The sequence below is a fragment of the Vicugna pacos genome, chromosome 27, assembly GCF_048564905.1.
Source record: "Vicugna pacos chromosome 27, VicPac4, whole genome shotgun sequence".
NCBI classification, from domain to species: Eukaryota; Metazoa; Chordata; class Mammalia; order Artiodactyla; family Camelidae; genus Vicugna; species Vicugna pacos.
The window spans coordinates 14,475,081-14,502,757 of record NC_133013.1 but is presented as its reverse complement, the minus strand read 5'-3'; the positions used below and the strand labels follow the sequence as shown (position 1 = coordinate 14,502,757).

The window sequence follows — 27,677 nt, the reverse complement described above, 5'->3', positions numbered from 1 at the left end:
TGTCTACATCTTTTTCCCTTTTGACTTCTCGTCCACCTTCCTACTCTTCCTTCTTATTCTAAGGTCTATATGATTGATTGTTAGATCAAATGATTGTATTTGGTTTGATAAAAAGATGAGGCCTCCAAGGAGTTAAATCCTAATTACAACTGTTAATTTCGGGCTTGGAGGAGCAAAGCCGCCATACTACCTCCAAGATCAAAAATCAGGCAAAAATATTCAGCTGGTGCAGATCTGAAGCGCTCTCAGGGAAAGAGCAGACTGGCTGACACCAATAAACTTCCAACTGATGAAGCCAAAATCTGTCCCTTTCCCCCGGGAAAAACCATAGGCTTATGTGGGTAAATAAACCTTCTATTTCCAATCTAAACTTTGAAAATATAAGCTAAAGAGTGGTGGCCCGGGTACCCACGGGCTGTGCCAACCTGGAGCGCTCATGGGAATTTCAAAGAGAAATGGCCACAGGTGAGCACACACTCCTGCAGGTGCAGGGCCTGGGAACCCAGCACGGCAGACTTCCCTGCACCCGCCACTAATATATTTACCAGGTAACCCATGGGCTTCCCTGTGGACCGGCTAAAGGCACAGACTCCTTGGAGAGATAATCATGCAGTCTTGCCCGCATATGATTCTGAGTCAAAGGCAGAAGAAATGATTCTTTCCTTTCTTCTCTGCCCTCCTCTGGCAGCCTGAAAATGGCCACGAAGACCCGGAGGACGTGGCTTGGAAGGTGGAGCACAGGAGATGCAGAGCAGTGGTTCTCAAATTTGCTGTGTTGCTACACATGAGAGGTTTAATGGAAGTGCTGGGGATGGAACCCAGGACCTTGTGTATGCTAAGTGTGTGCTCTACCACTGAGCTATGACTCTCCCCTGCTCCTTTTTTTTTTTTTTAACCTAGGAAGTTTTTTAGCATGGAGATTCCTCAAAAGACTAGGAATAGACTTACTGTATGACCCAGGAATCCCGCTCCTGGGCATATATCCAGAAGGAACCCTACTTCAGGATGACACCTGCACCCCAATGTTCATAGCAGCACTATTTACACTAGCCAAGACATGGAGACAGCCTAAATGTCCATCAACGGATGACTGGATAAAGAAGATGTGGTTTATTTATACAATGGAATACTACTCAGCCATAAAAACTGACAACATAATGCCATTTGCAGCAACATGGATGCTCCTGGAGAATGTCATTCTAAGTGAAGTAAGCCAGAAACAGAAAGAAAAATACCATATGAGATCGCTCATATGTGATCTAAAAACAAAAAGCATAAATACAAAACAGAAATAGACTCATAGACATAGAATACAAACTTGTGGTTGCCAAGAGGGCGGAGGATGGGAAGGGATAGACGGGATTTCAAAATTGTAGAATAGATAAAAAAGATTATATTATATAGCACAGGGAAATATATACAAGATCTTATGGTAGCTCACAGAGAAAAAAATGTGACAATGAATATATATATGTTCATGTATGACTGAAAAATTGGGCTCTACACTGGAATTTGACACAACATTGTAAAATGATTATAAATCAATAAAAAATTAAAAAAAAAACCCTCAGAAGTTTTTAAAACTTCTGACACCCAGCCCCTGCTGCGGGTACAGGAGGGTGAGGACAACCCATTAAGTTAGGATCTGGGTGGGTGAGAACCAGGTATTAGCATTTGCTGAAGACAGCTCCCCGCTCCAGGTGTCTGTAATATGCAGCAAGTCTGAGACCAGAGGCAGAAGTGGGGCTTCTCAATGAGGCAGAGCCTGAGTCCTAGCAACTTCCCAGGTGGTGCCCAGGCTGCTGGTCCCCAGAATGCACGTCCAATAACAAGGTGTAGGGTTTCTCTCCCCTTCCCTCCCCCGAGTGCTGCCCTGGCAAAATGAAAAGAGCTCAGGAAAAGAAAAGTGTGCCTGGGGCCGAGATTCCTGGTAGTTCGCTTCATCAGGCAGAGAGAGGGCAGAGAGGGTGTGTCAGGTTGTCTGGAGGGGTTCCTCACACCTCCGCAGCCTGGAAAGAAGGATAAGAAAACCTGTGTGTTACCCAGGAGGACAGAATCGCTTGGCATTTGAGGTAGGACACCGGCTCCCCCATGACGGCGCCCCCTTCCTCCCCCAACCCCGGTACCAGCAAGTGTGTCCCTGTGTCTCCTTCTGGAGCGCCCCAGTTCCTCTACCTCCCTGAAATTACACAGCCAGACGAGGAAGGAAAGGGCGTAGGGCCCCTCCTCGGCATATAAATACACCCCAGATTCTCCTGTCTTCAACCAACCAACCAGCCAGGCAACTCACCTTCGTGGATTGTGGATTGCGGGTTCCTTCCTAGCAAAACTTCTCTGTTTCTTTGCACGCAGACAGCTTTGGAAAGAGAGCCCATCGTAAGAACCTACTGTCCATATTCTTTTAATATCCACCCTGTCAATGTCTAAAATGTTGGTATTTGCTTATCATAAATTTGTTTGCATTAATTTTGATTGTTTTTAAATACTGCCTCAAAAATATTATTAATCTCGATTATTTAGTGTTTTGGCACCCACTTAAATTTTTACATTTCACCCCCAGGGCAAATGCCTCACTTGCTGTAACCTAGTCCCAATGTTCTAGTTCTGTTGTAGTTACTCTTCAACCCATTATGATCTGGCTCCTGCTCCCCAACCTGAAAATAGAAACTAACCTTGAAAGGTTCATAAAAATTCTTCATGTGTCATTTTTTTCAAAGGACATTTTTTAACTCCCTGTTCTAGTTGACATTCTTTTGAGCATTTCAAACACGTCAAACAACAAATAAAACATACCCAAACATGATTATTACCAAAAAAGTTACCATACTTCTACCTAAACCTATTCCTCAACTGTCCTCTTGTTTTCTTTATCTCTTTATGATTTTACTTTATTGGAGTATAGTTGATTTACAATATTAGTTTCAGGCGTACAACATAGTGATTCAATATTTTTATAGATTATACTATATTTAAATTTATTATAAAATCTTGGCTATATTCTCTGTGCTGTACAATATATCCTTGTAGCTTATTTATTTTATACATAGTAGTTTGCACATCTTAATCTCCCTCCCATCTTGCCCCTCCCCTACTTCCCTCTCACCACTGGTAACCACTAGTTTGTTGTCTATTTTTTTATTATTTTAATACCACTTCCATACTTCCCAAAATTATAGCAGATCTGAATTAAAAACCTTCCCAAGGTTATAGTATTCTTACCCAAACCAAAGAGAAAAAGAGTATCAATTCAGAGAGTCAAGGTTACAGGATCTGGTTCACCCCTCAATTCTTGAGTATGGCATAAACCTAGGCAAAAATCCAGGCTGAAACTTTCATTTTAAGATAATCTTCTCTTTTTACATCAATTAAGAGAAAAATTAGGTCCATGCTTGTCCCACAGATTTTAGTTTTTAGTAGACTGGAAATCCCCCATCAAAAGTTAAAGTCTTTCTTGGCCAGCACGACGCATCCCGTTGTCCCATCATTGCGATAACCAGGTCTCTTGGCATTGTTTCCAATGTATGGATGCCTCACTGGTGCCTCATTATAATCCCTGGAGCTATCTAGAGGTTTCATCTCCCAGGAAAGGCAGAATTGAGGCTGCGCCATGAGCACTCCTATTAAAGACATTTGGCCGTTTTGAGTCATCTTGGAACCCAGTCTGAAGCTCCTTTTTGCATAGTTACTATGTGTGAGCGCTGGTGCCAGGAAGTCCCTCTTGCTTTTGGTTCTATGTATTTCCCCAGGGTAATTTGGTCACTTAACTGTTCCTTGTATTTCTCCTTCTCTACTTACCTGGAGAGACTTTAATTTCATGTCTCTGTTTTAAGAGCAAACAGAGTTAACAGAAGAAATAAAATACCAATTTAGGTTAACCTCATCTCATTAAAATTAATTTACAAAATTAAACAGGTCCCTTTATAGCCAAACTTCTATGCTCATCCTCATTACCTTTAGTATTAACTGAACTTTTTTCTTAATATCACTATGAAATTATGGTCTTTCACAAACTCATCATTTTTCAAATAGTCACAATTACTGTACCTTTTTTCCATGCTCAAATAACGATTTGGTCAGTGGGAGACCTCTAAGCTGGCTCTTTTGTCTTTTCGGCAGTGTCCCTTGGATCTCTGCTTTCTGGTAACAATATGGTATTCCAGGCCCATTCTACTCTGTGTGTGTGTGTGTGTGTGTGTGTGTGTGTGTACACAGGTGTGCCAAGAGTGCTAGTTCCATTCAGTGAAGTATTAGAGACTCACATTTGGGCATTTAGGAGTTGATGTGAGAAGAGGCAGTGAATAAAATGATACTAGTATTGAGATACTTTTGGCAGGAAAAATATTGCTTTTTAACATGGTGAGTTCACATTGATTTTTCTCTAATATTATTAATATCATTAACTCACTGTATTTGACTTTTCTTGTACCATGAGTTTTTATCGACCTCTAAGACTTTCTAGTCTATTGCTGGAACAAATGACCTCAGCTTGAACCTTGTTTCTTTCACCGTTGTGGACCTGATTTTGGCTTTTGTGCTTGTCTCAGTGTCACACTGTCGTTCGAGAACTCTGAGCCCTTGGTCTTTGTTCCTCCATCTCATTGTGGCCCTTACCACACTGATTTCCAGTCTCATCCCAGATGACTTCTCAGACCCTGGGAAGTGTACCTAAGTGTTTCTTGCCCCTGAGGAGTAATTGGTCTGGATGGTGGCATGTTGATTGTCTGCTCTTGGAAGAAAGGCTTGGCTTCACTCATCTCGAGGACTCTTCTCTGTTTGGATTCAGCTTTGGAGGACACCACATTTCTCTGTCTGTATTTCCTCTACCGTCAGTTCTATATTTGCCCCTACAGTTTTCATCCATTGACTTCCAGCATATTTTAATATAGGAAGAAGTATGTGGTTTCTGGGTAGTCTCTTTAATGACAACATTGAAAGGATAAGAGCACCTTTTCCCCTGTCTCAGCCTTGTTAGTATATTTCCTTCTAGAAATCCAGGTCTTCTTACATTTTTTCACAAGGAGGATCTTCCTTGACTGTTAACGCCAGACTTACTGATCCCTTGGTTCAAAAGATCTGGAACGCCACAAGAGTTTGCTCCGGCTACATCCACAGGTTGGGCGGGGGATTGAGGGTCACAACCACCTTGTGAGCTGTGCCAAAGACGCCCTTTCACCTTGTTACTTAGGAAGAGGGCTCTGAACAAGGGAATGGGGGAACACTTGCTTAGAGAGAGAAGAGCTAGAAAATAGAGATTAGAAACAGACTTACACATGATCTCTTATTCAAAATAACCTCTGCAGGATGGACTTTGGTTTTGGCAGCAGCCTGAGTTTCATTTTATGCCTTTGAGCTGGAACAGGGAGCATAAGAAATGTCAGTTTGCTGGAGGTTTCCCATTAAATGAGGCAATTTAGATCCAGAAATAATAGGGTATATATACTTTTTTTTTAATATTGATGAACAATTTTAAAAAATTGTAATCCTAATGCATGTTTATTTTTAAATGGTAACTCAGAATGTATATGAGTGTAAAATCTGCCCTTTATGAGCCAGGATACATGCTGGGCACGTGATCTCACATAACTCTTCCAGTGCTCATAAGAACATGCTGGGGCAGGTACCATGTTATAGCACATTGTTATCCCATCTTAAAGATGGGCAAATGGAGGCTTAGAAAGGTTAAATAAATTATCCATGGTCTTAAACTAGTAGGTGCTGACTTGTGATTCAAATTCAGGGAGTCTAACTCTGACTCTGAAACATGGTCCTAAATATGATGTGTATGTGTGTGTGTGTGTATAACAAACATTGGATTGTAATACACCTCCAATCTGGAATCCTCTTTTTCCTCACTTATTAATTTATTAAGAGCAGCTCCCCCTTCTTACAATGTTTTTTAAAGGATCAGTTTTTAAAAGGCTGAATACTGTCTTCTCTTAAAAGTGTAAATTTACTGTGCCAGTCCCGTATTAGCAAACATATGCAATTTCTCCAATTTTTCAGTATTATAAACAATTACTCAATACACATGAAACAATAAAGCATTGTACTTCTATTTCTGCTCATGTCTCTATTTTCTTGGGCTACATTCACTGGAGGGGGACTGCTGAACCAATGGACCTGTCCGATTTCCGAAGACAGAGATTTCCAAATCCCTCCCCACAGAGTCTGTACAAATTCATACCTCTGCCAGCAATTTATTAGGGGAACTTTCTATCCAACATTTACCAGCACAGAAAAATGTTCTTTAAAAAATGGTTTGCCATTTTCGTGGATAAATCAAATGTATCTTGTATGTGTTTTAATTCGTACTTGTTTGATTAGTCATGAGTGTGAATATTTTTACATGTTAGAGTTTGTATTTCTTTAAATTCTCTATGTGGGTCCTCTGCCCATATTCCCTTTTAGGGTATTCGAGTTTTACTTACTGATTTGCAAGAGTGCTTCATGTTTTACTGATATGATCCTTCTGCCCTGATGCTAAACTACTTTTCCCAAGTTGTGATTTTATTGTTGTGAATGATGTGGAGGAGTACTAACTGTGTAACTGTCAAATCTATTTAGCTTTTCCTCTGTAATTACTTCCACGGCTTTTATGCTTAGAATGCCCTTCCTTCTCCAGAGAGGTGATCATCATCCACTTCTATTTTTGTCTATGTATCGTTCTTTAATCTACCTGCTTTTATTGTTGTTTTTGGTTTGGGCTGCTGCATGGTCAGGCTGTTGTCTGAGTTAATCAATTTCCCAACCAGTTGATGAATAACCTCTCCCACCTTCTTGTTGTGCTCACTTTGTTGAGCTAGAATACACACCAGAGTTTATTTCAAGGCTGATTGCTCTATTCCATCAATCCGTCTGCCAGTTCTTGAACTAGTACCACACTGCTTTGTGTCATGTTGCTTGCAATATATTTTAATTCCTAGAAGGACCTGCCTCTTTAATCTAACTGCCAGGTATTCCTCATTGAATATGTTCTTATTTTTTACTTGCTATTCATTCTTCTGTATGAACTTTAGAACCGCTATGTCATTAAGAAAGATAATATTACTTATTTTTTGGTTTTCATCATGTCACTGAATATTTAACATGTCATTGCAAAATTATAATAGTATTAATTGTTCTTTTGTTGTGCTATCTTTGACAGTTCTATTTTAGTGCTATGCTGATTTCATAAAATGAATTTTTATGTTTTCATCTTTTGTTTTTATACTTCAAAAAACCATCTAACATGCAATTATCTGTCTTTGAGAAAGTCTGAAAGTTATCAGTAGAGAAATTTTCAGACAATGGGACATCTTTAGAGGTAATTATCTTAGGGTTAGGTAAAATTTGCCATGAAAATAATCATTTATTAATATAGTATTTTTAAATAATCTTTTTGTATTTATTAAAATTTTCCTGTTTTTATCTTTATGTTTCCTTTCCACTTGCAAATTTCATTTTCTCTCTTTACATTTGTATATTCTCTAGTTGTGTTAAAAAATTCTTAAATTTGTGTATCAATTTTAACATTTCTATTTTTAAAACTTTGTTTATTTTTCTATGCTTATGTTTAGAAAATTTTCTGTTTCCCTTGGTTTTGTTTTTAAATACATCTTAATTATTATAGAACAAATCCTTTGAAATGTATCTATTTTGTTACATATTTTTTCAAAGACCAATCATTCTATAAAAGGCTTGAATGAAATAACTGTATTCTGTCCATTTCTTCTTATACACCTTTCCTTTATGAACTTGATGCTTAAAATATATATTCCTTTGATATCTTCATTGAAGACTGCACATTTTTGTCCATGCTTTGACTCATTTGACAGTTTTTGGCCTTCTATCCATTCTTGTGTGTATTTTATAATAATACCTTCATTTTTTTCTTTGTACTTTTCTGGTAAATCTTAATTCATTCTTTTATTTTTAATCTACTTGTGTTCTTTTGTTTTAGACATGTTTCTTAGGATTAGGTCATAAATGGGTTTTCTTAACCCAATCCTGAAATCTTACCATTTTAATAGAGGAGGTTAAGTCATTTAAATTTATTGTTATAACCGTCCATCGTCTTGTCCTGGATTATCATTTGGGATATCTATGGATTTTGCTCAGGCAGGGTTCAGGGGAACTGAGTCTGAACACTGACAGGAGAAATAGCTGCAGGCGTGAAAAAAAGGACAAACTCATATTTGGTCACACAGGCAAGTTCGTCTTGCAAAGAAAGGAGCAATGGAAATGTCAAGTCTGCAGAACTGATCAGAAATCCAGAACAGGATTCAAATCATAGAATTTTGGAAAATCAGACACAACTGAGGAATGGGTTCAGGCAGGAAAACAGGGCCAGGAGAGCATCCTCGGGGAGGGGCAGGCAGAGAGATTCAAGCCTGCTCCGCTGTTTACTGTAAGTGATAACGAGAGCTAACTACCACGACAACAATCCACAACGACACGGGTATTGATTCATGTTTAGGCCAAGCATCGGACTAATTTCTTTAAAGATTTCCTTTAATCCCCACAACTACACTATGAAGTACATCTTATTCCAGTTTTACAGACAAAGAGAGGCCGTGAGCAGGTAAGTAAATTTTCCAGGCCAACATTAGTAAGTGCCAGAACCACTTTCAAAAACCAGGTTTCCCTGACCCAAAAGCCCATGATCCGAACCACTGTGTTATCTTGTTTTGTTCCCAGCATTACAATTTTTCTTAGTTTTTATTGTCCCCATTTTTATAAGTGTATGTTCTCTTTTGAACCCTTCTGATTAGGTTTTTCAAAATCACATTTGAATGCACAAATTCTCTACTTATCAAATTCGTAAATAATATAATAATTTTGATTCCTTCTTCAATAAGATGAGGAATTTTGTACCCTTCTGATTCCTCACATACCCTTCTTCCCCCTATTCTTTGCCAATGTCATTTAGAATTATACATCTATTCATTAATAGTTTTATTTTCAGTTATTTTATTTTAAGAAATCACCACCACCACCAAAATCTTTCCATCTGTACTGATACTCCATTTACAGCATTTTTTAAGAACTTCGTTCTGTATGTTTAGCTGGGACTGTCACAATGTTTTTGAACCCACTTCTGCTTTCTTGAATTTTTGACTTTAATGAATATGTTGTTCCATTCGAACCTATCTTTCCGTAAATTTTTCAAGGAAAGTGCATGGGTGGTATCTTTTTTGAGCCTCTGATTAGAATAACTAAGAATGTCTTTTTTGTTTTCTTTGCAAATTAACAACATTTTAGCTTGAATCATCAGCATTTTCTCATGGTACCATTTAGGCTTTGCTCTGTTATCATCTGGTACCCAGTCTTGTGAAGCATTCTCAAATCAGCCTGTTTTCATTTGATGATAAGTGACTTAACATTTTGTCTGGGTATTTGTAGAACTTTTAAAAATTCATTATATTCAAGCAAATTTGCTAGATTATATTGAACTGTGCATCTTTCTTTATTAATTTTGCCTGAGATGATACACTATTTAAAATTGTGCATTTAACTTCTTTTTTTCAGCTTGAAATTTTTCTTCCATTATTCTTCTTGAATATTGCAGCAACATCATTTGTTCTGGTTATACCTTCCTTCTGGTTATATCTTCCTTGAGGGGGTCCTTTTTATCCATATATTGTCTATTTTTGATCTACCAAGTCACCCATCTTTTCTCTCATATTTTCCATCTTTGTTTCTTTTCTCTACTTTGATAGAAAACTTCTCTAGCTTGATTCCATATCACTTGTTTTGGTGTTCTGCAATTTCGATTCTGATCTTTAAAGTCAGATTTCAATTCTACAACTTTGGTTGTAGTTTTTGTGAATCCAATTCTTATCTGTCAACTTCCTTTTCAAATTCAGTTAGAATCTGAAGTATCAGGTAGGGAAGAGTTACTTTTTCTTTATTTTCATTCATTTGTTCTCTTCCCAAGACTAGTTACTGACCACTCTGGGCCTGGCTCTTCTGGGGGGCAGAAATATGGAGATGAAAAACACTAATCAGAGAGTAGTCAGGAGGAAGCTCAGTGAGCGCCCTCAACAGTGGCAGATTAATTAATTACCAGATACAAACTGCTATATATGAAATAGATAAACAACAAGGTCCAGAGCCTGGGAGCTAAATGCTAGAGCAGAGGCTAGCATAGGTGGTAAGGAGATGTAGGTGGTAAGCAGGCAGTGGGGGAATTTGGAGGGCATTAGGGAGAAGGTCCTCTTTAAAGGCTTCCAGGAGGAGGTGACATTCTTGCTGGATCTTAAGGTCCTAGTAGGTGTGAATGTACAAACGGGGAGGTGAGGATGTTCCAAGCAGAGTGAAGAGCAGGTGCAAAAGTTTGGAGGAGAAAGCACATTGAGCCCAAGGGACTTCAAGTAGTTAATTATGGCCAGACCACAGGGGGAGGGGCAGGGCTGGGGACAGGGTTAAGGTAGTATACTGGTTCACTAGGACTGCTGTAAGAAAATGTCACAGACTGGGTGGCTTAAGAACAGAAATGTATTTTCTCACATTTCTGGAGGCTGGGATTCTGAGATCAAGGCATCAGCAGGTTTCTTTTCTTCAGAGGCCTCTCTCCTTAACTTGCAGGTGCTGTCTTCTCCCCGTGTCCTCACGTGGTCGCCCCTCTGTCTGTGTTTTCTGTGTCCTAACATCTTCTTATTAAGACACCAGTCTTAGTGGATTAGGGCCCACTTATATGACCTCATTTTACCTTAGTTACCTCTTTAAAGGTTTTTTTCCTTCCTTCTGTTTCTTCACTTGGATTTTGGATCCACCTTTTTAAAATTGCGTCTATACCGATATTTATCATTTTCCAAACACAACCTCTAAATACAATCACATTTTGAGCTACTGGGGGTTAAGACCTCAACATGTAAATTTTGGGGTTGAGGGAGTGAACATCAATCACCAAACAGGCAGTCAGAGATTGTGACCCTCTTGTTCAGTGTGTCACACTCCTTGGTCTTCCTTAGCTGTCCCTCCGTAAGGGAGGAGACTGCCTGCAGGAACTGGAAAGGCTTTAGAGTGATGAAGCTGGGGTGTGGGGAGGAAACTGACTTAAGATGTGTTCCTCCTCTGTCTCTCTTCGGTATATGATTTCTCGATTACTCATTCTCTGGATTTAGGGTTTCGGGGCATGCTACACCTGGTGGATTTTCTTTCATAGTCTTCATATATGTGCTCCAGAAACCCTTCATCTCTTCAGTCAGCCTGAGAATTGAAGTGCTGTGTTGCCCCACACGTACCAAGGGTACACAGGCTGGAGCCCACTGCCCCTCTCGAAGGCAGACAGCTGTGGCCACTTTCTGCTGGTCATGGGACCCATGACACTTTTGACATAATATTAACCTCTAAGGCTCATACTTCCTTTGCTGGAGACGCAGAGGGGCCTTCCAATATTTTCAGTGCTGCCTAATTTCACTTGCCCACAGTTGCTGTTGGTACCCATCCTTAAAATACAAAGGTTGGTGTGCATTCTTCAGAGCCTGGGAGCAAAGCTGGGCTATTCCTTTTCTGAGAGAGGAAAGTAAAGGCATGGGGTCAGTGAGAAGTGTTGATGGGGAGAATTCCTGCTGCAAGAAAGGTGTGCATCGTTGCTGCTGGGATGGAGAAACGGGTTCCTGGGGAGAAGTTCTGGAAGGGAGTTTTCTGTAAACCTGGACCCCTTCTGGGTCATTTCCTATCCTGATCATAAATATCAAGTTTCCTGGCAGAAGGCCAGTCAGACCCTGAGCAAGACAAATGCTCCTTTATTTTTTTTAAAGTAAAACACTCTCCCCACCCTTTTTTAGCTAACAGTCTATTTGGATAAACACATTCTATTTACATAAATATCAATAGAAGGAAGCAAATGATGAGCTCACCAAATGCACTAATTTTGATAGATACTTACTAGTTTTATTCCTTCTCCTTTATCTCAAAACTCATTTTCCATAAATAGAACACATTTTTAAACACCAAGTTTTCTGATAACTGTTCTCCAATTTTTGTTAGTTTTATTTTTTTCCTTTCTTCTGTTTCTCCACTTGGACTTTGGATTCACCTTTTTAAAAATTGCATCTACACTGATGTTTATAATTTTCACTTCTTTGGTGAGTTTTTAGGGTATATTCAAATTAAGAGATATAATGAAAAGTACAGAACCATGGATATAGTAAACAGCAAACACAGGCTGTATCATAGAAAGGCATATGGATCAGGCTAACTGGAAAGTAGGGGTGGGGAGAAAAAAACTCTGAAGAAGAGGAAATAAGCTTCAACTCAGCCCAAATAGTAGTTTGAAGCCAAAGATGTTGGCCTAGCCCCAATTCTATCCTTGGCTGGTCACAATATATGATTGGTGTATTTTCAGAAAAAGGAAAAAAAAAATCTACCCATAGGGTGAGAATCTAAGCATCTATTTTCTATCCCAGTGACAATCAGAAATCATTCTTTGTATTTACTTTTCAACTTTGTATTTGCCTGTGAACGAAATTGAAGCGGGCAAAAGATGGTTCATGTGAATTACTTGAACAACAGTTTCTCATTGTGTTGAATTACATTGAGGCTGTTTGCTGTGAAATCTTGTCACAGCCCAGTAACAGTGGAAGATATTGTCATTTTTTTCCCCCATCCCCATGAAGTTAACCCACTTCTCTCCTACAGAGATGAATTGATAATTGGGGGAGAAAAGCTCTCCAGATCCTAATCACTAAGCATATATATTAAGCTTATTAATACTTTAGGAATCAAAAGCCAGTTTATCTTCCTATGTCATCCAATCTTCCTTATGCTTCCCTAGATCAGATTTCCAGAGTGCATGATATCTCAGTGTTTGGAATGCCGCTGGTAGTCAGCAATGTAAGGACTCACAGAACCAGAGTCTCAGTTAGCAATGTTTTCATCTAACTTAGAAAAGTCACCTAGCCCTGAAAAGTAGTTGAGAGGCCAAAATAATCACAAGGGTTGTAGAGTCGTTCATACTGACTGATTCTCCATCCATCCTCCACCACTGGGGAGATGGATGAATGGAAAAGGCTCCAGTCTAGAAATGAGAGCCCCACTATTTCTCCCAGGGAACATTTAGAGTCACCCAGTTGGTGGGTGGGGCTTACGCTGTTTGCCTTGCTATCACGGGATGGCCAACTGTCCATTTCAGAGGCTGGTTGGACAGGGCGCCACAGATCATGGGAAGCCTAAACCCTTTCTTAATCTCCTTCCTCCTTGCTGCTCTGCCAATTTGGGGTGGAAAAGGCAGGTTTTAATTGCTGCCACTAGCTAGCTGTGGGCTCCAAAGAGCCACTTGTTGCTCTTTCTTATGAGTAAAACGGGAATGATGAGGTCTGCTCTCCCTGTTGTGAGATTTGAGTGAGATATGGGACATCAAAGCACTCGATCAGCAGTCACATGCTGTACGGACACAAAGACAGTTACTATTTTTCTGCTGCCCCTCTGTCTGCATGGGCAGGAAGCCAAGTAGAGCACCTGCTGCTTGTAAACCCACCTCGTCATTCCAGGAACCCAGACCTACAGGTAAACAAAGGACGAACAAGAAGGAAGAGAAGCGAGCATGTTCAATTCCTTCTTTCTGATGCCTGATTTCCTTCAGGCCAACTTTGATAATTCATAAGGCTTCAGACACTGGATTATTTTCATGGCTACTTAACGTTAATTGTAAGAGGAATTGACAACCCTAATCCTGAATCCTCTCTCTGACAGTGAAAAAAAAAGTGATTTCTCTAAAGGCGGTTAAATTTTATGTAAAATAAATGGTCAAAGCTTAAAAAAGCCTATGCCTCTTTTGAATTGTACACAAGGCAAGGTAGTATAGACAAAGAGAGCCGGATTTGGATTCAAGTCCTGTCCCTTTTGAGCTGTGTGACACTGGACTAGTCACTTCACGTCTCCGAGTCTCCATTTCTAAAATAGGAACAATACGTGTTCCACCCTTCCCAAGAGACAGATCAGTGGGGGATAAATGAGAAGATAAATAAGGAGTTAAGAACTGGGGCTGTCATAGTAAGACACGTTGGTTTCAAAGCCTGGCCCTTCTGTTTACTGGATACGTGTGACATTGGTAAGTTTAGTTAACATTTCTGGGCCTGTTTCCTTATTTGTAATGATACCATCAGTTTAGGGGATGGTTCTGCCAGTTCAACTGTAAATGTGTGTGAAGTTCTTAGAACAAACGGTGCCTGGCCAGAGTCAGCACACAATAAATATTAGCTCTGGTTATTACAAAGTATGTAAATAAGACTCAAAGACTCTACTGCACTTTGAATGCTATTTCAACAACAGGATCACTGCTCAGAAACAAGTAAAACGTCTCAGCTCAGCCTTGCAGCTCACAGTCTCGGGGGCAGGGAAGGGAGCTAGCTCAAGGGTCTTCTCAAGGAGGAGTGATGGAGAGGAGAGATCACTCCAGTGGGTGAGAGGAAAGATCCTGCAGAAAAGTCAGCTGTGAGTGAGGGGACGGGGTGGGGAGTAAGGGGCTGCAGTAGGGTGACAGACTCTTGGGTAATGGTATAGCTGATAATGACCAGAATGGGGGAACATGGAAAAAGACCTCTGTGGTGGCAGCCGATTCAGATAGGAGACAGCCCAGACAAGGGGAGGGGAGCATCTGAAAGGTGAGATCATGTCTGGACCACACAAGGATGCAGAAGCTTATATTTAAATGGCATTGCAGGACAACACCCCTGTCATTACAGCATCCATTCTCATTCAAGTTCTTTGGGAGTAAGTAAAAATTATGAAAGTGTTAATTGCTATTCAGTTTCCAACTTAAGCCTGCCTTGGTACACGGGAGCCTAGGAGAGTGGATCATTTTCTTTGACACCGTTATTAAGGAAAGGCTTTTCACATGATTGGTGGAGCTCCCAGTGGCCCAGGTGGAAGATGCTGAATGCTTCCTGGTACTTGTCCAGTCCTTTTCAGTCCTCTTAGTTTCCAAAAGCTGTCTGAGGACTAGCAGATCCGGCCGGTAGTGCCTTGTGGTCCCAACTCCTGGTAATGATTATAAAGAGCGGCTGCCACGGGGCCTGGGCATTCAGGCCAAGGCCAAGTCCAAGGAAGGTGGCCCTGGCCACAAAGCTAGAGGAGGGGTGGGGACCAAGGCTAATCGCCTCCCGCTGGCTCCAGCCTAGTGGCTGTATCATTCCTGAGGATGCGGGTGCTGGGCTGGACAAGGCCCTCTGCTGGGGTCGCTGAGGCCCTGCAGCCACCCGGACACTCGTGGCTGGGGGCGACTGATGGTCTGTGCGGCTCCCGACAGATTAATGGAACTCCCTCTTGCTGTTCTTCCGTTCCTTCCTCCTTTCGGTTTGGGGCCCTTTAGGCACAACCAGTGGCCCAGAAGAGCAGGAGGAGAGGCCGGCAGCCTGCAGAAACTTCAAGCCGCTCTGACCTCTGGCACTTCCCCACGCTCCAGAGCGCAGCATCTGTCCCCAGAAATACCCGGGCGGAGGGGGAGGGAGCGCGCCAACCCCTCCCTGGGTACTCAGTCTTCTCTCTTCCTAGAAACCGCCCTTCCTCTCCAATCTAGCGCCCCGATGCCGATGCCGGAGCTCTAGGTCCCCGCCCAGCGGGGGCGCCTCCGCGCCCCATCTCGCGGCCCCGAGTTCCTTCTGCAGTACCACCCAGTGTCCGCGGCGGCGCCCCGAGCCCAGCAGCGCCATCTAGGGGCCGGGCACCGCCTTCCTCCCTCGGGGCACCCCCTCCCTTACTCCGCAAGGACTCCCCGTCTCCCCTGTCCCTCGGGCAGCAGGACCCTCCTAGCCTCCGCCGCAGGGCCGCGCTTGGCGCCCCAGGCCGGTACCCTCGCACCTCTCCCGGGGCGCACCGGCAGCGAAGAGCGGCGCGGCGGGGACAGCCAGCGGTGATCGAGGCCCGGGCCTCGCAGTAGAAGCAGGGGAGGCGAGGGCCGGCGCGGCCCGAGGGCGACGGGAAGCGGGCGATGGCAGCGGCGGGCGTCCGCGGGCGGCGAGGCGGCGGCGGCAGGCGGCGCGAGGAGCCCCTGTGATTGGCACAGCCCGAGCCGGAGGAGGAGGCGAGGGGAGGGCGGAGGAGGAGGAGGAGGAGGAGGAAGGGGGCGAGCGCGGCGGCGGCGGCGGCGGCTGCGAGGAGCCGTGCCTTCCATCTCTCCAGACCCGGCAGGACGGGGGCGGCCGCCGCGGGCCCGGGGCGGGGACAGCACGCAGCCTCGCCGCGCGCACCCCCGCCCGGCAGCGGCCCGGACACCCGGGGCGAGCGGGAAAGCGGCGGCAGCGGCGCCGGGGGAAGGATGCAGGGGAAGAAGCCGGGCGGCTCGTCGGGCGGCGGCCGGAGCGGCGAGCTGCAGGGGGACGAGGCGCAGAGGAACAAGAAGAAGAAAAAGAAGGTGTCCTGCTTCTCCAACATCAAGATCTTCCTGGTGTCCGAGTGCGCCCTGATGCTGGCGCAGGGCACGGTGGGCGCCTACCTGGTGAGTTTCCGTGCCAACTCCGCCGTGGGGCCCCTTCCCAGCCCGGTTCCCAGGCGTTCGGCTGGCACGACGAGGGGGCAGCCCGGGCGCTGGGGGCAGGCGGGCATGACCTCCGCCCGGCGTGGAGGTTGGCGAGTGGTGCAGAGGCGGCCGCCGGGGGAGCTGCCGGCCGGGGCTGCCGAGCGAGCGGGAGCCGGCGGGACCGCGGATGCCGGCAGCTGCTCGCGCGGCCGGCGGGGGCTGGGGGGACCCGGGGAGGAGAGGCGGCGGGCAGGTGGGCGTGAAACCATTCCTCTCCCACCTTGAAAGCACAGCCAGAGGGTGAGTTCGGGATCCCTCCTGGAGAGGAAGGTATCGCGGTTTTCAGGGGACCTGCACATGGAAAGAAAAGCCCGTTAGCATCCTGCGTCCTCTACTCTCCATTCCATCCGCCTGGAGAACAAATCCATTATGCATCATTTTCTCCGGGCGCTTTCTCCATCCGCCAATTACGGAGGGATTTAACAGTTTGGAGTAAAATGCTCCCGAGTGTGGCCCTGATCCGAGCCGGGGCTGCGGGGGGCGGGGAGAGGGGAGGCATATTCCCACTTAATATCCTAATAGCCATCTCTCAGCGTCTGGGATAAAGTTACAGTACCTGGAGAGCAGCTGTGAGTTTGTGTAGTTTGCTACCCACTGTTAGACCCAAATTCCCCAGCGTGGCCTCCTTCCCAAGGGGGTGTTGCATCATTGTGCACATCTATTTCATTTGCCTTCTCAAAGGGGAAATTAATGCTCAAATGGCCAGGGGTGCATAACATATCAGGGGAAACAGCTTGTAATGACTCAGCACTGTCAAATACCTGCTTTACCTCTGTCTCCTGCCCCGATCAGGTGGTCCCAACTTGGGTTTCAGAGAGTGCACGTCCAGAACCAAGTCCGGTCCGGACTAAGCAGGCAAAGCTCTTTCAGAGTGTATAGCGTTAAGTCATTACTTGGCTATTGACCTGAAACTGAAATCAAATGTCATAGACTTTGAGTGTTAGTGAGCAAGTTTGATAGTGATAAAATTGGACAAGATTTTGGCTGTTGGATAACCACATCCTGAGACAGAATCATGCTCTTCCGGATGGTACCATTAATTCCTCATTCCTGGCCTTGGGGTCGAGTTAATGAGGGCCTGCTGCTGGCTGCCCCGTCCGTACCATTCATAGGCAGTCTCCTGAGACTTGGGGCTTGCTTGGTCTCTGGTGTGGGGTAAAGTCAGTTATGTGGTTGCAAGACAGGGTTATTCAAACTCAGCTCGGTTCCTGGGGTGACGGACTTACAGGACTTCTAAAAATCAAATGCGTTTTCTTTGCTCCTTGTCAGATGAAAGGCATCCTTTAAATCCCTGTTACTGTCTGCATCCGTGACTTGTCTGCTGCCCGTGAACCTTGTAGCCAAAAGCACTTTTTCTTTTCTGTTTAGATTGTTGTTTTATGAAATGCACTTTGTCTGTAGTTCTAATATATAGTTACAGACAGTACCTGTGGCCTTCGGAATTTTGGAGTTAGGGAGTAACCGTGTGTTGGAGATCAGTTTATCAGTGTCCTTGGAGGGAACTTTACTATAAAATATTCAAACAGAGACGTGTTACTAAGACACAAATGCCCAGTAATCAAAACATATGTGGGTCTGCGCTGTAACATATGCAAAGCATGTCATGCTTAACCGGGTCTCTGTTTAAGAGGAGGTAGTCAGTATATTGCCAGCTGCCTTCCGTTGAACAGTTTGCCTCAAGCCGATTCTGTTCAACAAGGTGCATTATTCACGTGTGGCAAACACCAACAGAACTTTTCACACTGTGAATGATAAAGGCATGGACTCAGTTTTCGCTTGCAGTGACCTAAGGGTTTTGGGAGGAAATGAAGCAGGGCTTCAGTCCGATGAGTGGTTAAGAAGGCTAAGAAGCAGAGGGCTGATGGGGTGGTGGACGTTAGGGGCAGGGCTGGCACCAGGAGATGGGCAATTGACTTTAATCCCAGAATAGGCGAGCAGCAGACAGAGGAGGAATTCAGTCCACTTGGTGAGGACCTCTTGACATTTCCAGCCTGGGCTGATGGAAAGCCTGGTTCGAGGGGCAGGGGCACGGGAGTCAACAGGTGACTGGCAGAAAGCAGATGGAGGTCCCAGGGAGGACAGGGTTAGGAAATTGAATTCATTTGGATGACTAGGAGTGAGGGCACAAGGGGCTAAGGGCTCTGCCTTGCCCGGCTGCCCCCGACTCTCCATTGCCTCTGTCTGAACCTCATGAAAATAAATCGTTTGCTCACCAGGGTTGACTGAATCAGCCTCCTCTGGGTTGTGTTCTTCTGGGCCATTTGAGAGTTCTCTCTTCATCTGTTGTTTGGGAAGGAGAATTAAAAGTTTGTTATTCCTTGAGCTAGGTGAGACTTCTGCATGGAATGCTTTTGAGAATGAAACAGTACAGGATGTTTGCCGGAAAGGCAGATTTCTCCCTTTTAATTCATCACGGCTTTCTTAGGAAACCCGAGACCCTGTGTTTGTAGGCGATCACACACACAGGGTCCATGTGCAAGGTGTGTGCTCTATATGATCTTTACGCTGGCGATCGGTTTGCCCCTCTAATGAAGCCTTTTCAGATACCTGATGACAGGCACACCTTGGGGCACTGCCAACCCTGCTTACTTTCAGGGAGGGAAGGGTGATCGCAAATTCTATTTCCTATTTGATTCCCAAAGGCCGTGTAGTAGCCACCTTCTTATTTCATCTTCCCAGATGCCATTTTTTAAAAATATTCAGATTCTTCCTTTCATTTCTCCCTTTTATTTCTGAAAAGACAGATTGCCCAGTGTCTTCAGTGACACTAGTACAGGCTTCCCAACCGACTGCAGAACTGAAGCACGATGTTGCCTGTGATGTGAGCACAGGCAACATCGTTGCCTGTGTGTGTGTGTGTGTGTGTGTGTGTGTGTGTGTTTTCCCTCAAGAACCTACCCAAACTCAAGGTAGACCTGTATATGAGAAAGCCACTATTGTTAAGCTAGGTAGGGGACCTTCTAGGTTGCCCCCTAGGTAGGGAAACTTCTGGCCCGAGTGTCAGGGTCTCCTGGAGGAGTGCAGAAGGACATTGACCCTGATGCTATAGGTAAGGTGACCGGTGCAACCTGGGACAGCTGTGGATTCTGAAATCTGTTACCCTTGCCAGTGTTTTAACTGGAAGTCATGCTTCAGATGAGCCAAGAGTCACAGGGATGTTCTCTTGCACTCACTTAAACAACCTGGCTGGCTAGGAAATGTTTTTTCAGCCTAAGAAGAGGGACCTGTTTGGTTTGAGCCTCACTGCGTGCTGAAGAGAGGATGCAGTTTAATTTTCCTCTCCCGGGTCTTTGCTTCGGGTGGCTCCAGTCTGCACTGACCTACTTGCAAGGATGTAACATCTGCTTAAGTCTTGGGCTGTTTGGAGAAGGCACAGGCATATGGGAACCGCACGGAGAGCAAGTTGTTTCGTGTGCGCTTTATGGGGTCTGGTAGAGACCCATGAGATGTTCCAAGCCGTTCACTGAGGGTAGCCGTACCTACAGAAGTCTGTGTACGCTCTCAAGTTACTGAGGACTGGCGTTAATAAGGATGTGTACAGGAAATTAAAACTGAAGACACCTCTGAGCAGTTATGAATGAGGCTCAATTACAAATGCATTTGAATTTCTTCAGGATGAGAACTTTAAAAGGCCAATTGAGTCTTTGGCTGGAGCACATAGACGGTCCTTATGAACCAGGGGTCGGCATTTCCCCATTCAGAGTTACGCAGAAATGAAGCCTGAGGTTGTGGTGACAAAGCGAGAGACAGATGACCGAGTGTTAAACAAGGTTCCACAAGGTTCCATCTCGCTGCTTTATAGTTGCTTTTTTTTTTTCCATGCCTGAGAGCATTCAGTGGGCTTGCAGTCAGTGGGTGAGGTGAAACGGCTGGACTTGTTCTTTTCCTATTTTTTTTTCCCCTAAAGATGCATCATTTTAAAGATGATTTTTCTTTTGCCCATCTAACCCAGAAGCGGACAGCTGAGAAACATTTTTAAAGTCCTTGTCAAATGAGTATGATGATTAAGGCAACTGTATTTCCCTTAAATTATTTTACACACTTATGGTTACTCAAAGTGACAAATTCCCTGCCATGTGCATAATTACTATATAGCCCCAGGTAGGAAGAAATAAAATTACTCTAATTTTTTTTTTCTCACAGCTTAGTTGAAAATGTTTAGCTAATAATTATTTAGGGGGAAAAATTATTTCTGAAAATTTCTTTCAACTGGCTTTGTGTACCTACCTCCATTTCCATGGGGATTTCCTCTTGTGTGTTTAGCCATCGCAGAAACGGAATGAGTTGTGAAGTGAGCAAGGGCTCTCAAATTTGTGTGCAAGGGAAAGTAAGCTGTGGTGAATATATGGGGAAAAAGAATGGGAGAGGACCAGCAACAGAGTGATAGCTGATAACATATTTCTGAGTGACCAGACCAAAGAGAAGGCATAGATGGGTGATTCGTCTTTGGCTATTGTTTGGTACAGTCTCATTTCCAAATTGTTATCATCCTTAACGGCTTCTAAAGACACCAAATAAAATATTCTTTCTATAAAAAAAATTTGAATTGTGAGTTGTGTAACTCTCCCCATTTCGGTTTTAGATACCTTACGAAGAGGATGGCCCGGAGGCCTCTGCCCAGTGGCCAGGATGTGCTTATCTGTTGCTCAGCATTAAAACTCATCTCCTTGCCAGCTGCCTGGACTGGTGTTGTTCTGTACCAGGCTGGATAAGTTTCCTCCGGTGCCGAGGCCACTGGAGCGGGAGGGTCTCTGTGAATTTCTCTCGCTCATCTTACTAAAGCAAGCTCTGAGGTGCTGCCTTGTTTAGGGACTTGGCAGACGGACCAGGGATGAGTAAGTGTAAGGTAGCAAAAACGATCGGGATACAGCCGCCTTTCGCATAGAAGTAGGGCACAGGGACTCACGCTGAGCTGACCGTGGTCCTTGGATTATGGAGGGTGGGGCCTGCCAGGTGATGTGGGCAGGCAGGTGACTGTGCACGAGGTGCTGAGCCCCTGCTGCAGTGGAGAATTCAACTCTGTGAGAAATCCAGCTACCTTACTTCCAATTTCAGGACCACGTTTAACTCGCCCAGGCTTAGCTGCACACACCACTGAGTAACCATGTTCCTGGGGTGTAGAGTCAAACACTGAGCATCACTTCTATTCACTTCTGTTTTGTTGTACAAATACCTATCACGCTCCATGCCTTAGTGTGTGCATTATTTATGTACACCCATTTTCTTGTACAGCGTTACATTCACCAAATACGGTATGCTGTCATTTTTTGAGGATGTCAGAGATATTTTGGTGGTAATTTTGATTGTATGGCTCACACATGGATTTAGAACCTCGTCTCCCCTGAAGACAAATCACCCACAATTTGTTCCTTCTCAGAAATGCCGGTGGTGATCTGTTGGCCAGGAAGACAGCATCCTTCTTCTTTTAATTTAGTTTTGCTTTCTGTTTCTCTCTCTGTATCTACGAAAGAGACAATACACAGGAAACAGTAAGTGGAGTCACTGACTCTGGTTCATAGGATAAGTGGATTGGTGTGGTTCCAAGACACTTGTGTTTGATGTGGCCTGAGTGCTTCTGTGTTAATGTGAGAAGACAGTATTTTTTAATGATGAGAACTCCAAGATAAATGGTTAAAACTCCCAGGTAGAGAACGGCTTGTACCTGTGGCAGCTGTGTCTTATTGGATGAGCATCTAGAAGACCTGGAATTCATTCCTATGTCCTTCCCTGGCCAGCTGTGTGAGCTTAGGCTGGTTATTTAACCTCTCTGTGCCTTAGTATTTAATTTTAAAACTCACAGTGTTGCTGTGAGGATTAACTGAGTCAGTACACTTAAAGCACTTTCAACACTGACAGTAAGTACTTGATAAGTACTAGCTGTCTTTATTAATAATAATACGGTTGTACATATTTACTGCAAACATAATAACTATATAGCCCCCAACCAATGAGAAATACAGTTATTTCCATCAGGCTTTGGTTTTGGTGTAGTGAATTGTACATTCAGATGCCTTTCTATTCAGCTGAACATTTTGTCTGGGAGGTGAAAAGTTTTTAAAAGCAAGAAATAAGTACTGATAAGTAAGTTGCTAATTCTGTTTATTCTCTTATTATAAATACAGCAATCCATCTTATCTGAAAGATGCTATAAAAATTACTAGTCACGTGGGAGAGGAACCTGCTATAGTCATGGTTCTGCTGACCATTTACAGTCAGGGGGCACTCTGAGGTGGCTGGAGAAGGGACAGATGCATTGATACCTCTCTGTGGGAGGGCTTCAGCATCTTTGCTCTGGTCCATGGCCACGGTGTGGAGAAGGCTGTGTAGGTCTAGATTTGGAGCTGACTGAGGGGCAGGGCAGAAGGTGTTGGGCTTTGACTCAGAAAGACCTGGGACTGAACCTAGATCGGATGACTTATCAGTTCCTGATGACTTGACTAACCTGACCCTCAATATCCTTATCTGAAAAATGGGGATGCTGATAAAGCCTGTCTTACAGATGGTTGAGACATTTAAATACAAGGACACGTGACAGAGTGCTTCTCATAGGGTGCGGTATTCAATAACTACTTTAACAGTGATGTCACAACCCCACTCGTTGACCTTGGCAGAGCAGACACCCCTTCCAGGGATCCAAGAATTTGGGGTACTGTGTGTGGCTTGGGCTCTGTTTCCTCAATTGGAGATCTGGGCCCTTGTAGCTTGCTCTGCTTTTCTGGATGAAAAGTGGTCACTTCAAGGCAGCCTGAGATGTCAGAAGAGGGGACCAAGGGACATATGTTGTGGACATATGCTACCCTCCAGGCAGCCTTGTTTAAAATGTGCGACCTCAGAGCTCAGCGCTGGTTGCCAAGGGCTCAGGCCCCCCGCCACACCCACTGCCTTCACCTCGGTCCTCTTGCAGTACTAAGCGGGGCTCAGCAGGCACGGCTGTGACCAGTCCCCGGATCGCGATCCTCTTTGGTTTCCTAGAAGCAGAGCCGTCGGGCTCTCGACACAGCCTGGCTGCTCGTCCCGTGGATTCGTCCATCTAGGCTTAAGGCTCATAGTGCTTATTTAAGAGGACACCTTCTGCACGGTGCCCCCTCCTCCCGCCAGTCCTTGTAGGAGCAGCTTTCCTCCTCCAGTCTGATCAGTCCTGACCTTGGGAAGGACAGGGCACGAACCACACTTTTCTCAGTCAAGTTGCAGTGTATGTTTTGGGTGGTTTCCAAGGTTCACGTTCAAATGCCATGGGCATCACAGGAGAGAACGGGCACGCTGAGGACCCCAGACCACTGAACCCTGGTGGCTTTGTGTTGATGTCGCTGAGGAAGGAACCTGTCAGCTTCCTAAAGCACTGAGCTTTCTGCAGCCACGGTTGTGGAGTATGCAGGCCTTCCTTCTGGGCATCATTCTGTGATGGTGTGCGGAGTGGGAACCTGCCGCTGGATGCGGGCAGAATCTCTGCAGCTGGCTGCTCCCAGCTTCCTTATTTCGGTTCTTCTTTGGGGCTTAGAGCCGAGCCCTTCTGAAAAGGGAAGTCCTTTCTGATGAACTGCTTCATTGCTTGTTCTTTAGTAGAAATGATGGTAACCAACCCAGCTGTTTCTTCAGCGACTGGACATTTTTCTCCAGACGGGGAATAATTATTTTACTGTTAGGAGAGTTGGTCATTAGAATCTTCCTGGACTTAAAACCAAGGTCTCATGTATCCCGTCCACTCAGCACTCACTGTTAAAAGCAAAAGGCGACATCGGTTGCTATGAGCCCTACTGTGTGGCTGGGGAGCAGGGGAGAGGGGTGAGCCCCCAGTCCCCTGTCCCCTTTGCCTTCGTGATTTCCATCGTAAATACCCAGGCAATAGCTCCCCGGTACCCTCTGCTGCTGGGATGTCATATCCCAGGTGACACCTTAAGTTACCTGGTAACGGAATTAAAGAGGGTACTGACCATAACGTGGGGGTCTTATTTCCTTAGGGTTGTGTTTTGTCAAAGTCTCTGCAGTGAGTGCTCTGAGGGTCCCGGAAGCAGGCTGTGGCCTCAGACCCAACCAAGCAGGCAGTGGTGTGACTACTGCATTCGGAGGGTGTGACAGAAGGTCTAGTTTACCAGGCAGTAGTGCAAGTCCATTCCAAAGCCTGGAGTATGCCGTCTGCTCTTCTGTCTGTGCATCTGTCTGTCTATCCATCCATCCACATTCCCTGTGGGAGTTCTGTACTGCGTGGTGGCAGATTCTAATTTGTCTGGCAGGTTGCCCTCTGGGACGGGTCTCTGAATAGTGAACCTGGCTGTCCAGGCAACCCTTGAAGCTTCTTCTTGGTATGTCTAGAGGCTGTGGTGGCTGTCCCTTCAGAGCCACGTAAGCTCCTGGTTGTGTAGTGTTAGCAGAAATAGGGAGAAGTTGAGCAGACTTTGGACACGTAGCCCAGGGGGCTATAATGGAATAGTATATCATAAAATAGCCAGTTCCCTCCTGCAGCACTGCTCACACAACCCCAGGAGCCTGGGGGAGGTAGAAATGAATATTTTCACCTTCATTTCTGCACTTGCAAGGTTGATGTAGGGCAAACAGTGTCAAGGTGGTGTTTTTCAATTAAAGCCTATTATAAAATGATCTTGGGGATGGCTGTTGTCTTTCCCTCCTCCCATCCCTTTGGAAAATGCTAATGTAAAATAGGCAGGCTCCTTCTAATGGTTGGGTTTGCCCCCCACCACCCCGCGCACCCCCCACCTCATTCTGATGTTGCTGTTCTCCCATCTCCTGTTGATTAGAGTGAGAAATTACCGCCTTGAATATAAGCCAGTTGAAATGGGAACGCTGCCCTCTGACGGATTATATAAGCTTTACAATACTGTACCTGAAATCTTGGGTTTGAGAATTCCCTTAATGGGGAGAAAAATCTCCAAGCAGCAGGGACGCGTATGTTTGTCTTATGTAAGATTCAGTTATTGTGATGCAACCTGTAAAATAAAGAATAGTGTTGATTTGTTTATCTCTCTGTTGGCCTTTTAGGGTCAGAGAATTGTTTGAAGGAGACCCACAGAGCCCCCTAGAGCTGACCCCCTGGTAGCTGGCTGCCTTCTCTCCAGGGTGCACAGGCTCACCCTGGGTCTGTGGTCCCTGCATCTCTAAGGTGGCAGAGGGCAGGTGTCTGTTCAGGTCTCTTTAGCGATGGCTCCTGCTGTTCAGTGGGGCATCGGAGAAAATCACTGTTGACTGTGATGGGCTGTATCCTTTGGCCATTTCAGTTTCTGAAGCCCTACCATGATGGCCCTTAAGGATGTACTTTGTCCTGTTTTGCAAAACTGGCATACGTTTCAGTGTGGCACATCACACTACCCTCTTCTCAAACCCATGCATGCGTCGGGGCACAGCACAGCACACTGCATGATTGGTTTCAGATTTCCAGCCTCCTGAATTGTAGACAAGGAGTGTACTTTGTGGTCAACGGTGCTCACAAGGGAGAAAAGACTTAAGAAGACCCAGGCCAGTTGAAATAGCCATAGAAGAGCTCAGAAAGGCCTCTCCAGTCTTTATGCAGAAAAGCTCAGGCAAGACTTGTGATTTGTTATGTGGCGTGGTGTGTGGCCTCCCCAGTGCTGGTAAATGCTGTTGGTTGCAAAGCTTAACTTAACTTGCCAGTGAGAGGCTTTTCAGCCAGTCCAAGGGAAGGATATCTTTTGGAAACAAAACATAAATTAGCACCTTCCTTTTTACCTTTGCCAATCCGTGGAGATGCAGATAAATAGATCAAAAAGTCCGCGAGCAGTTTTGCAGCTTTGCAGCCTGTGGTTGATGGGAGCAGATGGGGAGGCCCGCCGTGCTGCGCCTGGGCTCGGAGTGGCGCGTGCAGCCAGCAGCGCTTGGGCTAAAGCCAAAGGCAGCTCGAGGACCTTGTAAGATGCCCGGGTGGGGTGAACTGTCTAATAGGCATTGTGTCCCTGTATCTCAAGGTTGGCATCGGCCTGCATTGGGACACCCATTCTTAGGTCTTTCTAAAGATAACATGGCTGTACATTTGCTGCTTTCATCTTAGGCAAAATCAGGGCACAGAACTAAGTAACTTGCCTGAATGTGCTCCAGAGCCGCCCCGTCAGCAGGTGTGAGCAGCTAAACAGGAAGAGTTTAATTTTTGGAAATAATGATTATAAACATATACAAATGAAAATAATGTTTTGGTAAATGCTGGAAAAAAATCACTCATTTCTCTTATTTGCTTTTAAAACATCTCTCCCTTTTTTTTTAATAGATGCTGTGTTTCCTATTAGACATCGTAGCTGTCCTTAATCTCGTAAACAGATAAAAATACATGCATTTGTATTTATCTGGTTTCTGATAACTTTGGATTTCATTGCGGAATGCTTTTGTCACATAAGCAGCAATTAAAAATCATCCCAGGGCTCCTGGCACCCACTGCTATCAGGGAGACGATTCCATGTGACAAGCGAAATGTTTCAGGTCCCCCCAGAAGAGAGCAGAGTGTTCTTGTGTTCAGGTCTGTCGCCTTTGTGACTGCCTTTCTTTTTGTGCCAGGTGAGCTGAGTGCTGGGGGTCATGGTGGTCAGCTCAGCTCTGTTGCTTCCTGGTTGTTCATTAATTTGATTCCAGCCCCCCTCCACTGGTCCCTGACCCCAGCGTGGACACGTTTCACCAATCCTGGCAGGATGTCACGGCCCGATGTGCGCGCCCCCTGCAAGGGCGTGCTCCCAGGAGTCCAGACCCACGTCACTCCTGAGTGGGGCTGCATGCCAGGCTGATGCCATGGGCACTGTTAATATCCTTCCTCCGGCTCCTCCGCTGATTTCCCACCATCCTCATTCAGTGGACGAGGCAATGGTGCCCTTGCCCCTTACACAGTCATCACTGTTCAATCCCACTTTCACCCTGGCCTGCGTGTTCATTCTCGCCATCCTGGACCAGTTCTGAGCTCTGCTGTATTGAATTTGGGAGTGGCAGTCAGGGAGTGGGTCTTCCCGTTTATTTCAGCCTTTTCTTCTGTGGGGTTTGTAGGGCAGTCGGGCCATTCTTGAGCATTTTCAGTATCTGAGATGTTAGACCAGAATCGGGTTGTATTGTCTCCCTTAGATACAGAAAGATGCAGTGGGTGGTCAAGAGAAGGCCACAGGGACCCTGTATCCTTGGGCTGTGAGCTGGACTTGGACCCTGAGGTGAGAAGGTGGATGAATTTGAATGT

At 45.0% G+C, this 27,677-nt stretch overlaps 1 protein-coding gene and 1 long non-coding RNA gene across 4 annotated transcripts in view; one reads left to right on the top strand and one right to left on the bottom strand.

Moving 5' to 3' along the window:
• Positions 1 to 1,362: 1,362 nt before the first annotated feature.
• LOC140689710 (uncharacterized) lies at positions 1,363 to 16,686 on the bottom strand. The gene is made up of 3 exons (XR_012064766.1): positions 16,418 to 16,686; positions 2,291 to 2,356; positions 1,363 to 2,009 (listed from the first exon to the last, which is right to left on the bottom strand). It is a non-coding gene; the product is annotated as an uncharacterized lncRNA (long non-coding RNA).
• SLCO3A1 (solute carrier organic anion transporter family member 3A1) overlaps positions 15,125 to 27,677 on the top strand; it is a 263,922-nt gene continuing 251,369 nt past the window's right edge. For all 3 annotated transcript variants that reach the window (XM_072950745.1, XM_072950744.1, XM_072950743.1), the window contains exon 1: positions 15,125 to 16,420. In XM_072950745.1, coding sequence (XP_072806846.1) covers positions 16,241 to 16,420 — 180 coding nt within the window. In that variant the 5' untranslated portion in view covers positions 15,125 to 16,240. The remainder of the gene's footprint in view (positions 16,421 to 27,677) is intronic.